At 38.6% G+C, this 13,991-nt stretch overlaps 1 protein-coding gene across 1 annotated transcript in view; it reads right to left on the bottom strand.

Moving 5' to 3' along the window:
* Positions 1-13,991, bottom strand: part of plekhh2 (pleckstrin homology domain containing, family H (with MyTH4 domain) member 2) — a 114,205-nt gene continuing 100,214 nt past the window's right edge. Inside the window, exons 25-30 of the mRNA XM_060831396.1 lie at positions 9,480-9,621; positions 8,037-8,182; positions 7,605-7,734; positions 6,670-6,756; positions 5,586-5,735; positions 1-2,641 (exon numbers count right to left, since the gene is read on the bottom strand). Coding sequence (XP_060687379.1) covers positions 2,456-2,641; positions 5,586-5,735; positions 6,670-6,756; positions 7,605-7,734; positions 8,037-8,182; positions 9,480-9,621 — 841 coding nt within the window. The 3' untranslated portion in view covers positions 1-2,455. The remainder of the gene's footprint in view (positions 2,642-5,585; positions 5,736-6,669; positions 6,757-7,604; positions 7,735-8,036; positions 8,183-9,479; positions 9,622-13,991) is intronic.

The raw sequence follows: 13,991 nt of genomic DNA on the forward strand, positions 1-13,991 counted from the left end.
CCGAGATAGAAATGGAAAGGTCTAGGAAGGGGAGGGAGGAGTCTGAGACAGTCCAGGTGAATTTCAGGTCGGGATGGAAGGTGTTAGTAAAGTTGATGAACAGTTCAACCTCCTCGTGGGAGCACGAGGCAGCGCCGATACAGTCATCGATGTAGCGGAGGAAAAGGTGGGGGGTGGTGCCAGTGTAGTTGCGGAAGATGGACTGTGTCGAAGATTTTTACCCTTCTTCTTTCAAGCCAAGTTTGTTCATCAACAAAATGTGATTTGTTTCTTTTCTTAAAAGCTTTGCTATCTCTTTTCCGAAGTTAATTGAATTTTCAATAATTAGCAAGTGAATCACAACACACATTACACATTTTTATTTATTTTTCAAAACACATTGGTTGTTTCAATTTGCCTGCTGTCATCACCCACCCTAACCTGATTCCTCAGATATTGCTGCATTTTTTTCTCTCAAATCAAATCCTGATCTACTGAAACTTGCTTTCAAGAAGATTGCAGTTGTTGTCTGGTGAATTAAACTCTGCCTTGCAAAGGCTGAACACCAACTCTCCAAATCTTCCTCCTCTGTCCTCTAGGACAATGACCTTACTGCCGAGCATCATGCCATTGTTTTCTGACCTCAACAAAGAGATATGCATTAAGAATCCTGTCAGAAAGTGTTAATGTCAAGGAGCATAGAGAAGTCCAGCATTTGTTCAACAAAGAGCTTTGCAGAGTACGAAGGTTATTTTTTCCAACATGGGAATATTAGATAAATCAATTTGCCCAAACATATAGTAGATTCTGATTGGTGGTGTGCAGCTTCCACTGCAGTACCAACATCTCAGTAAAAGATCAGATTGCAATTCAGTTTTTTGCCATCTTAAGCTGTGGACAGGGTTTTACAGTAATTTATCCTCTGATTACTCTGTTGTTATCTTGTCTTGCGAAAGTAGCATGTGTTTTCCCACCACTACCACTCTGCAAATCCTTTTATTGTTGCCCATCAGCTAGCCAGCATTTATGGACTGTCACGACCCATGCCAAGATAGAGTCTACAGTAATGTTTGGGAGCTGCTCAAGGCTGTATTCTAAGACCAGCTGTAGTCTTCTCAACTGAAAATCAGCAGTTTTCCACCAGCCATGGACAACGCTGTTTTGAAGACTGATGACAGGCAAGGATGCCCAGAATGCAGAGGGAAAGAAAAAGGAATGTACAAGGATGAATGAATTGATACAATGAAGTGCAATATGATACAATTTTATTTAGGAATCTGGTTTGGAGTATTTATTTGGGGTGGAAATGCTGGACAGATAAGCCTTTTAGAATTAAAAAAGGACCAAGTGGCCTCCTTAGAGAGAACTTTGTATTGGTATAAAAATGTACCTCTTTGGAAAACTTCAAGCTGTGATATTATGATTACATTTAAAAAAATTATTGATGTCAGATGGTTCTTCTTCACAATGATGAACAACTCAAAGAGAAATTCTAGGTAGCTTAGTAGAAGCATAAATTCTGGAATAATTTAAGAAATATTTGGATTCTGTAGAGATAGAATTATAGGGCTGTATAGGATAAACTAAGTGAATTATCTTTCTCATCTGTAGTATCTCATGCCTTAGAAAACCTACAATCCCTGTGCTTTAAACATAGGCTCAGTCTTGTTGCATGATAATTTGTGTTCAGGACAGGAAGGTTAGTGGTTGGTGATGTACGTTATAAAAATTACATAATTATTCACCAATACCAATAAAATTGTTAAATAGAGGTAGGGTTTATGGTTTGGGATGAAAATGTAGAAATGTAAAAATGTGTTACAGTACTTGAAAAATTATCACAAGTAAATGATAAGGAAAAATTGCTTATGAGGAATTTGTACCACAATTGATTAAATGACCTATCAAATTACAATGATAGTTCTGCTACAAAACAAAGGAAATAATAGACATTTGATTAAAATTAAAACCATATGTTCAGACAGAGCAAGCCTATTGTTTGTTTTCAATGAGAGCATGAACTGTTTTAGAGGTCACAACCAAAAGTATGTGGCTCTCAGTACAGAGGAATCTCAATTACCCGAATGACATGAGCGGGAAGTGTTTTGTCAGCTAATTGAAAGTTTGGATAATTGAATGCCTGATACCCAAGCATCAGGACCATGCGATCTTGCTGGATAATCCAAAATTCGGATAATTGAATGCCGGATAATCGAAGTTCCTCTGTAGTTGGAAGTCCTTTGACCAGGAGAACTTGAATCCCAGTTATTTGACATAACCCCTATAAATGTTTTGCTATTCATTTGCTAGAACTACTTCTGTTATCCTGCATGACACAATGGGAACTAACTGAAATTGATTTAAAATTTCAGATATGCATGTTTGGTGAGTTGCACACAAACCTCAAATTGTTTTTCTCGGCACAGGTAAGGACACATTTTAACATTGTGTAGCAAATATTTCAACACTTAAACTATTATAACAATGTTGGTTCTTTCGTTGGCCTGGAATATGAAAGTAATGGCTGACTTCCCATGTTCTTTAATTTGTGTCCTCCCGTGTGAACAGAAAGTGAAGATGGAAGTGACATGTGGTGAACTGTCCCTTTCTGATGATGGAAACCATTAATATAACTGGCTGTCAGCAAAGTGATCTCTAGAATCTGTAAAGAAAAACTTATCAGTCCAAGTTCATCACAGAATTTTCTTTTAATGTAAAGGAGTACTGTTCAGCTATGTCCTTCTAGGCATTAATACGTAGCAAAAGAGAGGTACAGCATTTCCAGTATATCTAATGTCGTTTTAAAGAGTGCAAAGAATAAAAACAAATCACCACATAACAAATATGTGGCTGGATTTTTCCTTCTGTGCTCTGGGGGCACAGCAAAGAAAACAAACATTTTCATAGCCTATATATATATATAGGGGAACATTGAACAATTAAGCATCAGCTCTTCATCTCGCTTCTACTCTTGACTTTTCTGTCCATGGTCTTAGTGGTCTTTGACTGAACACTTTACACCCTCCAGAGGCAACACTGCCCTGTTTTGTTTCCTTTTCCTTGAATGGTCTTGGCTTCTTTCTCATGTATTGTTTTAAATTCTTTATTTTGCTTTTGGCAGACAATCATAATTTTTCCATTTACAATTCCTGTGCACACATCTAGGATTGGATTTGAAGAGGCACCATAAAAGGTTGAGGGGCAGCCCGCTCATGATCCTGATGGCTGCTCCTTAGCAACTACTTTAAGGTGAGACTTCTTTCCCTTTATTGAGAGGCATTTCCGCAGGACTGTAGTTCTAGTAATGAAACTAGGAGCGACTCTTGGAACTGCAAGTAGTTCCAAATGCTGAGGAACCCAAACTGACAGGTAATTCTGAGATTAAAGATTACAGCAAGGAGGTGAGTGGGGATAAAAGGCATGAGTAGGGTGGAGTATGGGCCAGATACTGTGTTCAAAAGACCTGGGATAAGGTTAAGGGGAAGGATTGGTAACAAGTGGAGGGAGGAAATTTTCCAATGGGCCCATCAGGCTTATAAAGGAGATTGTCCCTTGCCAATCACCAGCCCATGCACCTAAGCATAGTTTTTAGTCTTTGAGTAGTCAATAGACCCATGGAAGGAATAGCCACCCTCACCCCCCAACCCTCTCAGACAGGTTCGAAGCAGGCGAAAATAAGTCAACCTGTTTGTGTGTAGGTGCTCTCGTCTTCAAATCTGCCTGTGGAAAAGCATAAATCCAACCCTCTTTCTCCTTATTTTCCATTACAACTCTCTTTGGCCTTTTGACATAAACCTTTGTCATTTAGTCTCTCTTCACTTACATCTGAACAAGGATTTTCCTTTTAGTGGTTCTCCCATCCTTGCACTTCCTTGAAAGCTGTTGTACCTTTGACTTTTCCCAGTTCTGATGAAAAGTCATTGATCTGTAACTATGGACTGAATCTTTCCATAATTTTGACTAAGAGTCAGTTTCATTTTGTTTTATGGAGGGTTTTCCATTGCCAGGTTTGCTTGTGCGATCATTCCAAACTTGTTTCATTAAGTGAGTGGCACGTCCCTATGGCAACCATCTTGTGCGATGCTAGCCTGAATCTCTCACTTGCTGTAGCTGGAAGTATGCCAGCGCCATATTTTAAAGGCTGTTGTGCAGCTGGTCAAGCTCTGGCAGTCTGGCACAGCCCTGCATGGCATTCATCGCAGACAAGGTGAAATTGGCACCCCTGCTTTGCAGACAAGGACCTGAAGATTCTGGTGGTTGGTTTTGTACGGAGTAGGCATCTCCTCTTCTACTAGGACTGGCACTGAAGGCCACAACCCCAGGTCTTGCCACCTGGTCCAAAGTTGCTACATGGGGTAGTGTGGTTTTCAAAGTCCGGATGTACGGAAATCATCTAGAAGGTGAATGATTTTCACTGTCAGGGTAACTGCCAGTATGTTGTTTCTGCTATCTTAGACAACCCCGGGTGCTCCATTTCCTCCCACAGTCCAAAGATGTGTAGGTCAGGTGGATTGGTCATGCTAAATTGGCCAAAGTGTCCAGGGATATGCAGGATAGACGGATTAACCATGGGAAAAGCAGGATACAGGGATAAAGTAGGGAGGTGGGTTTGGGTAGAATGCTCTTCGGAGTGTTGGTATGGATTCAATGGGCTGAATGGCCTGTTTCCACAATGTAGGGATTCTATGAAATACATAAAGGACCAGCAAACACATTTGCTGGGGCACAGGGCAACCTGAAACAAATTCTGCAGGACTGCAGCAATTTGGTTGGGACCTTGCAGCCTCAGACATGCAAGTGTAGGGCCACCTCGATGGACAGGTTGGTAGTTGTCATGGAGAGCTAGGTTCAACACTAATCAGGATTGCTGTTGACACTTGCTGCTAATTTCCTTAGTGACTTTCATACATGTTGGTGTGGTTTGAGAGGCTGATCTCTTTGTCTTGTTCTTTGGAAGGGGCACCTCACCACCAGAGCAGTCATTGTACCCTCAGGAATTGTCCAGTTCAGCCATTTTAATCGATACCATAGTTCCTTTCAGTAGTAATAAAAATACAAAATACTGGACAAACTCAGCAGTTCTGGCAGCATCTGTGTAGAAGACTTAATGTTTTGACTTTACAATGATTTATAGTGAACTTGGAACTGTATCTCCGTTACCTTTTCCACAGATGTTGCAAGATCTGCCGAGTTTCTCCAATACTTATAATTTTATTTCAGAACACTAGCATCCACAATATTTTGCTTCTATTCCCTTTAAGTAGAATACCACCATTTGACAGAATCTACACATGTCCCTTGCTGATTGGCTCGGAAACACTGAGGTAAGATACTACAGGTCCTGGCTGCGATGATCAGTTGAGTATTGTAATCCTCCTACACTCTTATCGGCTTGGTATGTCTCACCTCACCTACAAAAGTTGCCTTATATTCCACCAATTGAACTGTACCCAATGTACATCTCCTAATTTCCCTTATACCCAGACCTGCATCAAAAGTATTTCAAGGATTTTGAGGCATCTCACTATGTTAGTGGTCCTATGTAAATGTGAATATTTTTATATATTCAATTGTCCAATATAGATTTAAAATATAATCATACAGACCTTTTGTTTAGCCATGGAAAACAGGAGCTTTTGTGTTTGTTTGCTTTTAGTACATCCACCATCTGCTATTTTTCCAACTACAAGCATAAAATCATCACAACAGCCTCCAAAGGTCATGATATTCTTGTACGCATATGTTGTTATCAAGCGCTATGGAATGAGAAAATCGAATATACTACTTAGGAGCAACAAATACAAAAATTATATTAATACTTCTTAATTCCTGGTGTTGCTTGTACCTTAATGACTACTGATGATAATCTTATTCATACAGGTAAATCTCTATGGGGTAATTTCAACTTTTAGTGGGAAGTATGAGGCAGCATGCCTGCCATAAACATGAGTTTTAGATCCTGCAGATTTTCCCTGCCTAACCTCATCTCAACAACACTCGTCAATTACTTTGTCATTTCTGGAAGAGAGAGAAAGTCTGAGCATCAGGGGAAGGCAGCATGGAGAGTTCAGGAAGAGAGTGATGCAAATATAACTGGGTAGGAGAATAGATTCCGGGACAGCAAAGCTCTGGACTTTCCCTAGGTGGGCCTTGCTCCTGAATTATTTGATTTTATACAAATACTGCGTGTGTTGTTACATCTCAAAATTCCACAATAGTTAGAGCTTTAAATTTCAGTGGCAGAGTAACTGATGCAAATCAAATGTCAAACAACTATACATATTTCAATGAGCCAAAGGATCTTTTTCTATGCTGCAGACCCTATGACTCTACATTGCGTTTTCTCTTATTGTATAAACTTGGTTTTGTTTAGTTGAAAGAGCAGCTGACAGTAAAGTAACACTTCCTTGCTTATAGCTGTAATAAACTTCTGCAGACTTTTCTAATATTCTGTTTGCTCCAACTAATCAGTTTTCATTGTTTGTTGTTCCATAGTTTCACTTTTTATTGATAAAGCTTGAAGTAATCTCTGAACCCTCCTAGTCAGTGTATATCAGAGGTCATTTCTAAAGCCATATTTCCTTTACAACAGCAGAAAGCCTTGCTTAGGTTAAACAGGATAGTACTATTTTACAATTAAATAAAAGGAGCAAACATTATGGTGTAATGTTTAAAAGTTTTTATTCTTACCATAGAATTGTATTCCAAAGTGCTGATTCCATTCTCATTCACAGCTAACCAAACGGGTGCAGTGTCAGATAGTGGTGGAGCAACAGGCTAGAGAACATAAATAAACACAATCACATCTCCATATAAAATGTGTTGGTAACAAAAGAACACAAATTGAAATTAGTTGAACTGACAATTTGACACAATGGCTCACTGTCATATCCAAATTGTCAGTGTTTATAAGGGAAAAGATAAATTTCCAACATAATTGCTACTGAAAAGAATAGTCTCTTAATATGCTAGAAAATTCAATAGCACTAACACTGATGTAGCCCTTATTTTTGATCACATATACTACATTGTAATTGTTTTCAATAAAATTCCGGGACTTAACTATTCTGAAATTCCTATTGATTTTTGACCATCATCACCATATAGATGAATATTCCTATATGCAGCAACATCATTTTTCATTAAGCTTTTGCTTGTGATTTTATTCCTTTAAGGGAATAGTGAATATCTTCCCCAGTAACATTCTGAGCTGATAAAGATTATGTATTCTGCATTTTCATCTTTTCCCATCATTATCAATCAGGGCAGTCTGATGGCCCTTTGTTCCCTTGCTTCTGCCTGTGTCAGCCATTTATTGGCAGATTTATGAACATTCAGTAGGAATGCCTCCATATTCACTGCTCTTTGATGAAGAAGCGCCTTCTTCTGCTTAGTGTTTCCCCACAAATGGGGAAATTGGAAATATTCCATCTTAGAAAGAATGAACAAATGGAAGGAAGGAAGGAAGGAACAAAGTGGAATTATATACAAGGTCTTAGCTGGTGCTTTAATTCAATGGGCCAAGAAAACGTCTGATATTTCTGTGAAACACTTAATACAGCATAATGTTAAAAGAAAATTCACATTTGGGGAACAAGTCTAGATAGGAGAAAACAGGATCCTACCTTTGTTGTAAACAGTTTTGCTCCAAAAAACGGCCATTTCCTGGCTACAGTAAAGTAAATGCGCACACAGTCAGCAGTAGCACGTCCTCGAAGAGCCATCCATTTAGTTGAAAGTCGCTGACATAGCTGTCTAAAGTAGACACATGGTAATATGGAGGCACAATACTTTCTACTGAATGTATTTGTGCAAATTTTTTTTTCACTTTTTATTTTAGTTTTACTTCCATGAACTATGTTTTAAAATCCCATTTGTGAAAAACTGGTGACTTTATTTCAGCACTCAATACAAGTAAATCTCAAATAAACCTATTGAGCTTTACAACAATAATAAAGAGCTATCTAATTAATCATTCGAATATTTACTGAAAAGAATGGTAACATCACAAAAAACTGGCAGTCATAGTGTTTATATTGAATGGGCTTCATACATACTTAATTTGTTCATCTGTACAGCCTTGTTTGTATCTTTTTGGATAGAATTTCTCTATTACTTGCTTCAGAGTTTGGTTTGATTTGGATTGCACTGAGACCTGACTGGCTGGACTTGAGAATGGTCGTTCAAAGTCTCCAAACTCCACCTAATGAAAAACACACAATTGACTGCTGTTTTGCCATCTTGCCCTAAGGCTTTTTAAAATGATTACAATAACTACAAGCTTAAGTGACAAACTTCTCATTTTAATTTGGATTTCACATCCTAAATATCCGTGCTGAACAAAGCTATAATGTTAACAAAGATCCACAAACTGGCAAAAAATCAACCAATTGCAAGCTTTACTCGAAAACAAATATCCACCTAAAATGCCAATCTAAGTTACATCCTTTCAATATGCAGTGGTTTAAAGCTTACTGTCATATTATCAGAATGATCAATGGTATAATTACTGCTTTGTGCTCCACTAGCTTTAGGCAGCAACTTGGGTACTTCCTCAGGTTTTAGCAGCCCTAACCAGGTATTAAAACAATTGACCAGGATGCTGCTCCTAATTGCTGTTCATTAACTCTTGCTGGAAGCAATTTGGGTGTAGGAACGATCAAACACAGCACAATAGCTCTTAGCATTTATTCTCGAGAATTACACAGAGAAAAAAAAAGAGTTATTTATGAGGTTTTGTAGAGCTGTGGATAGCATAACTGCAACCAATGTCACTGGCTTAAATAAAGAAGTTAAGGGGAAAGGGACAGAGGGTCTTATATTCCAAGCTTTTATCTGAAATATAAAGTATGTTTTTAGAATTAGTAGGAAAAAGAAAACCAGGATTTTAACAATACTGGTTTTGGTGGGAAATTAGACTGGCTGTCAGATATGACAAAAAATCCTATCAATTGTGTATGTAAATGGTGCCATTGATGTTAAAATAACATATATTAAAGAAAAAGTATTAAAATTGTATTCCTGTGATTGAAAGCAAGCAGCTTCAGAATTCAAAATTCCAGTTTCCAATCTGGGGCTTATGAGCTTTGAGAGTAGGAACTGTTAGGTTACTACACAGCATTGTTAGTATGCCAAAAGTCACATATGTGGAATGTTAAATTGTTGTGATGTTGCCCTCTGATCTTCACAAGTTTTTTTGAGAAAATGTTGAAATCAGTAGTATCACGAATGGCAGGAATCTAATATTCCATGATATTTTGGAATGTTAGAAATCTCTCTATAGTACAGCATGAAGTGTGCTACACTGTAGCATGATTTAAAAAAAACAATGTAAAGTAAAAAGCAGCATCAAATACTTAGAAAACTATTTCAGCATAATGGTATTTTACAAATCTAAACACATCTCATGAAACAAACTAATGTATATTTTCTTTTCATAGAATTAAAAAGTGATAAATTGTTGAAACTGGAATCGGTTAATAGGTTAATTACACTCTTACCTGAGCTAGTAGTGCTGCCATTTCTAATGCAAGTTCTTTGTTTACAGGAAAGTGTCCATTTACAATTTCAACATTTGTTTGGTACATCAGCAATAGTTTTTCTCTGTCCGTCTCTCCACGAGCTTGAGAAGAGAAGTAGAGCCTGTGAACGGGAAAAGAGTGAAATTCTGTCATTTTGAATCAAAGTCTCTGCCAATGTTGAAGACGACTCCCAGCCAAACCACTAACCTTTCTTTTTTTCTCAACCACCAAGGTACTTACTATAACGTGTAGACTTCCAAGTACAGGTAGGTTTTCTATAATGCAATGGTTGCATTCTTGTGCAACCAGCATTATAGAAAAATCGAGCTTTAGAAACTGTACTTAATGTGTTGATGATGTAATTACATTTTCTAAGTTCACACTTTAGAAACAGTATCCCCAACTCAAATTGTTATAGCAAATTCACGTTAATGAAATGCACGTTACAGGAGAATGACCTGTAGATTATAAACTTAAAATGAAAAATTTCCTAACAGTACCTATTTTATTATTACTTACAAACTAATGCTAATTTTAGGCTAAGAGACTGGTTGGACAGTAGAAGAGAAGGGAAGGGAAGAATGGCTCCATAATTGAATTGGAAAAAAATACACTCCCTATATGGACTAGGTGGAATTTCTAACTGATACAGGAAATGTTCTGGTTTGAAAATCTGGCTTTTCTTGAACATTGTGCAGTTTTAGTTCTATGGCACTGTGTTTTTAAACAGCCTCCCCAAGTGGAAGCCAGTGTCAATGGCAGGCTTGTCTCCCTGTCTTTTTATAATGATTTGGCATTTAAATAAGGTATTTCCCTAAATAAGAGAATTATTTTGTGAAGTAGATCATTCTGATTGGTGACTATGAACAAAATAAATGTTTTAAATAGAAAGGTCAAAATTATATTTCTGACAGAAATGTTTGAAGAGAGACCACTCAGAGAAGAGGGAAAGAAAGGTATTTGCTGATGTAGGGAATGTTATAGAAGCTCTGAGAGTTTGAAGAACTCAACTAGCCAGAGAGAAGCAAATCACGCAGTGTGTCTCTTGCATGCAAGTTAAGTTCCTGAGAAAAGATTTTTAAAATGTTAGCACTAACAGGAGAAAACAGATATGAGAATGCTCAACAGATATGAGAATGCTCATCAGAATGAGACTGTCAAATTGATACTAGACAGTCCCAATAATCTAAAGAAAGGCAACACCTTCATCCATAGTGTACCAAGATGCAAAAATGAAAATTAAAATCTGGAAATCTCAGCTAAAATTCTTAAATTATCAGTAGAAATTAATAACTGGAAAACTAAAACACTATAGAGTAATGTTTTGAAAAGCTATTACATTATTAGCTTTATACAGAATCTGTCTTAAACAAACCTTGCAGACTTTGGTCCAGACTGTCATCCCAATGAATAGCTGAAAATTTGAAAAACCCAGAGTCAGAACTTTGTCCTGACATGTGGACATTTCAGATTTCTGTGTGGGCAAGTTTGTGGATGTCTCAAACTTCATCTGCGTGCATACCCTAGACAGAGCTGATCATTTAAATGGCCAGCTGTCATTCGTTGGAGTTTGGTATTCCTGCTGTATGGAATACAGAGCACAAAAAGCAAAACCGGTCAGAGTAGGTTTGTTCCAGTGAACTTACTTTAGGTAGCTGAGGAATCTCTTTGGAGAGGTAATGCCCCTTCAGGTGTTGCCCCAGGTCATATCAGGGTATCCAAAGCCCTTCGTGGGGCATTCAGTGCATTTGTGTGATTGTCAGGTATCTTTTGGGATTGCAAAATTATGTCAAATGTCAATCTAAAAATGTACAAACCTCTTTGGAATTGTCAAAGCTTTCAAAGAACCTATGAATTAGGAGCTGGAAAAGATGTCCTTTGAGCTTACTCCACCATTTGGATCTGATTACTCCAGGCCATCATGGGGCCATGCCTAGGATTGGATGACATTAGGATTATGTGGGAGAAGAGTTATGAGTGGTGAGGAGTAAGAGGGATTTTTTGGTTTTATTCTTTTCTGTTCTGTAGTGCAGGTGCACAGGGACAGCTTTAATCAGCAATCTTCACTTTCATTCTGGGGAACCTCTTAGGGGAACCCGGTCACCCTGGGACACTTTCTTCCAGGCTGGGTCCTTTAAGAGTAAAAGGTAGTAATAATGGAAATTCTGAAATTAAGTTGTGATTCAATTATGTGAGAGCGACAGAGCCATGACATGTTGTTAACACTAAGCCATAGTTGCCATAAGAGCTGGGGAATGAATATTAATTATGCTTACTAATCAAGTATTCTCATGTACCTTGAATTTTTTTTATGATTAAGGTGCTATTTATTAACAAATTTAGACTGAAACAAAGAAATGCTACTTGCCTGACTTTCCTGATTAATTATTTTGACAAGAAGTGGTTAATTCGTTCACTGACAAGATTTTAGTATCTAAATGGAAAATTGGTAGTGATGGCACAGTGGCTCAGTGGTTAGCACTGTTGCCTCACAGCGCCAGAGACCGGGTTCAATTTCCACCTCAGGCGACTATGTGTGTGGAGTTTGCACATTCTCCCAGTGTCTGTGTGAGTTTCCTCCGGGTGCTCCAGTTTCCTCCCACAATCCAAAAATGTGCAGGTTAGGTGAATTGGCCATGCTAAATTGCCCGTAGTGTTAGGTGAAGGAGTAAATGTGGGGGAATGGGTCTGGGTGGGTTGCGCTTCGGCGGGTCGGTGTGGACTTGTTGGACTGAAGGGCCTGTTTCCACACTAAGTAATCTAATCAAAATGTTAATATAATTTGGATCAGTTTACGTTCAAAAATCCTTAATTGCTGAGAATGCTTTGTTAAAGATTTAAGATCAAGGGTGAAAAATCCATCTGAAACCCAAGATTAAAATTCCTTACAAAGTTCATGGCTACATCAACTAGACAGAAAATGACATGACCCTCTCTCACTAGTATCCTTACATACACATGAGGAAGGACACCACTTTGACACCACATCCATTCTAGGACAAGCCAAACAGAGACATGCACGAGAATTCCTCGAAGCGTGGCATTCCAACTGGAACTCTATCAACAAATACTTCAAGTTAGACCACATCTACCACCCCCTGAGAAGAATAACAGGAAATGACATCACCAACCCAAAGAAATCCAAACATATAAATATAAGGCAGTGCTTTGCTTGGAGGTCCACTGAAGATGTTACCTAGTAGGGTGATGAAACGTCTGGAAATGAACCTTCCAGATTAGCGAGCAAACCTACATCCAGAATCTCAACTGAGCTACAAATCCTCTCAAAACCTGCAAAGGCAAGGACTGATTAGGGATAGTCAACATGGCTTTGTGCATTTGAGATCATGTCTCACTGACTTGATTGAGTATTTTGAAGTAATAAAGAGGATTGATGAGGGAAGAGCAGTTGACGTGACCTATATGGACTTCAGTAAGGCATTCGACAAGGTTCCCCATGGGAGACTGGTTAGCAAGGTTAGATCTCATGGAATACGGGAAAAACTAGCCATTTGAATACAGAACTGGCTTGAAGTTAGAAGACAGAGGGTGGTGGTGGAGGATTGCTTTTCAGACTGGAGGCTTGTGACCACTGTGTGCAGCAAGGATCAGTACTGGGTCCTCTACTTTTTGTCATTTATAGAAATGATTTGGATGTGAGCATAAGGGGTATAGTTAGTAAGTTTGCAAATGACACCAAAATTGGAGTGTAGTGGACAGTGAAGTCGGTAATCTCAGATTACAATGGGATCTTGATCAGATGGGCCAATGGGCTGAGGAGTGGCAGATGGAGTTTAATTTAGATAAACACGAGGTGCTGCATTTTGGGAAAGCAAATCTCAGCATGACTTATACACTCAGTGGTAAGGTCCTAGGGAGTGTTGCTGAACAAAGAGACCTTGGAATGCAGATTCAAATCTCCTTGAAAGTAGAGTTGCAGGTAGAAAGGCATTTGATATGCTTTCCTTTATTGGTCAGAGTATTGAGTACAGAAGTGGAGAGGTCATGTTGCAGCTGTACAGGACATTGGTCACACCACTTTTGGAATATTGCGTGCAATTCTGGTCTCCTTCCTATTAGAAGGATGTTGTGAAACTTGAAAGGGTTCATAAAAGATTTACAAGGATGTTGCCAGGGTCGGCAGATTTGAACTATAGGGAGAGGTTGAATAGGCTGGGGTTGTTTTCCCTGGAGTGTTGGAGGCTGAGGGGTGACCTTATAGAGATTTATAAAATTATGAGGGGCATGGATAGGATAAATAAACAAAGTCTTTCCCCCCAGGGTGGAGGAGTCCAGAACTCAAGGACATAGGTTTAAGGTGAGAGGGCAAAGATTTAAAAGAGAACTAAGGGGCAACCTTTTCATGCAGAGGGTGGTACGTGTATGGAATGAGCTGCCAGAGGAAGTGGTGGAGGCTAATAAAATTGCAAAACTTAAAAGGCATCTGGATGGGTATATGAATAAGAAGGGTTTGGAGGGATATGGGCCGGG

This window comes from Hemiscyllium ocellatum, chromosome 10, assembly GCF_020745735.1.
Source record: "Hemiscyllium ocellatum isolate sHemOce1 chromosome 10, sHemOce1.pat.X.cur, whole genome shotgun sequence".
NCBI lineage: Eukaryota > Metazoa > Chordata > Chondrichthyes > Orectolobiformes > Hemiscylliidae > Hemiscyllium > Hemiscyllium ocellatum.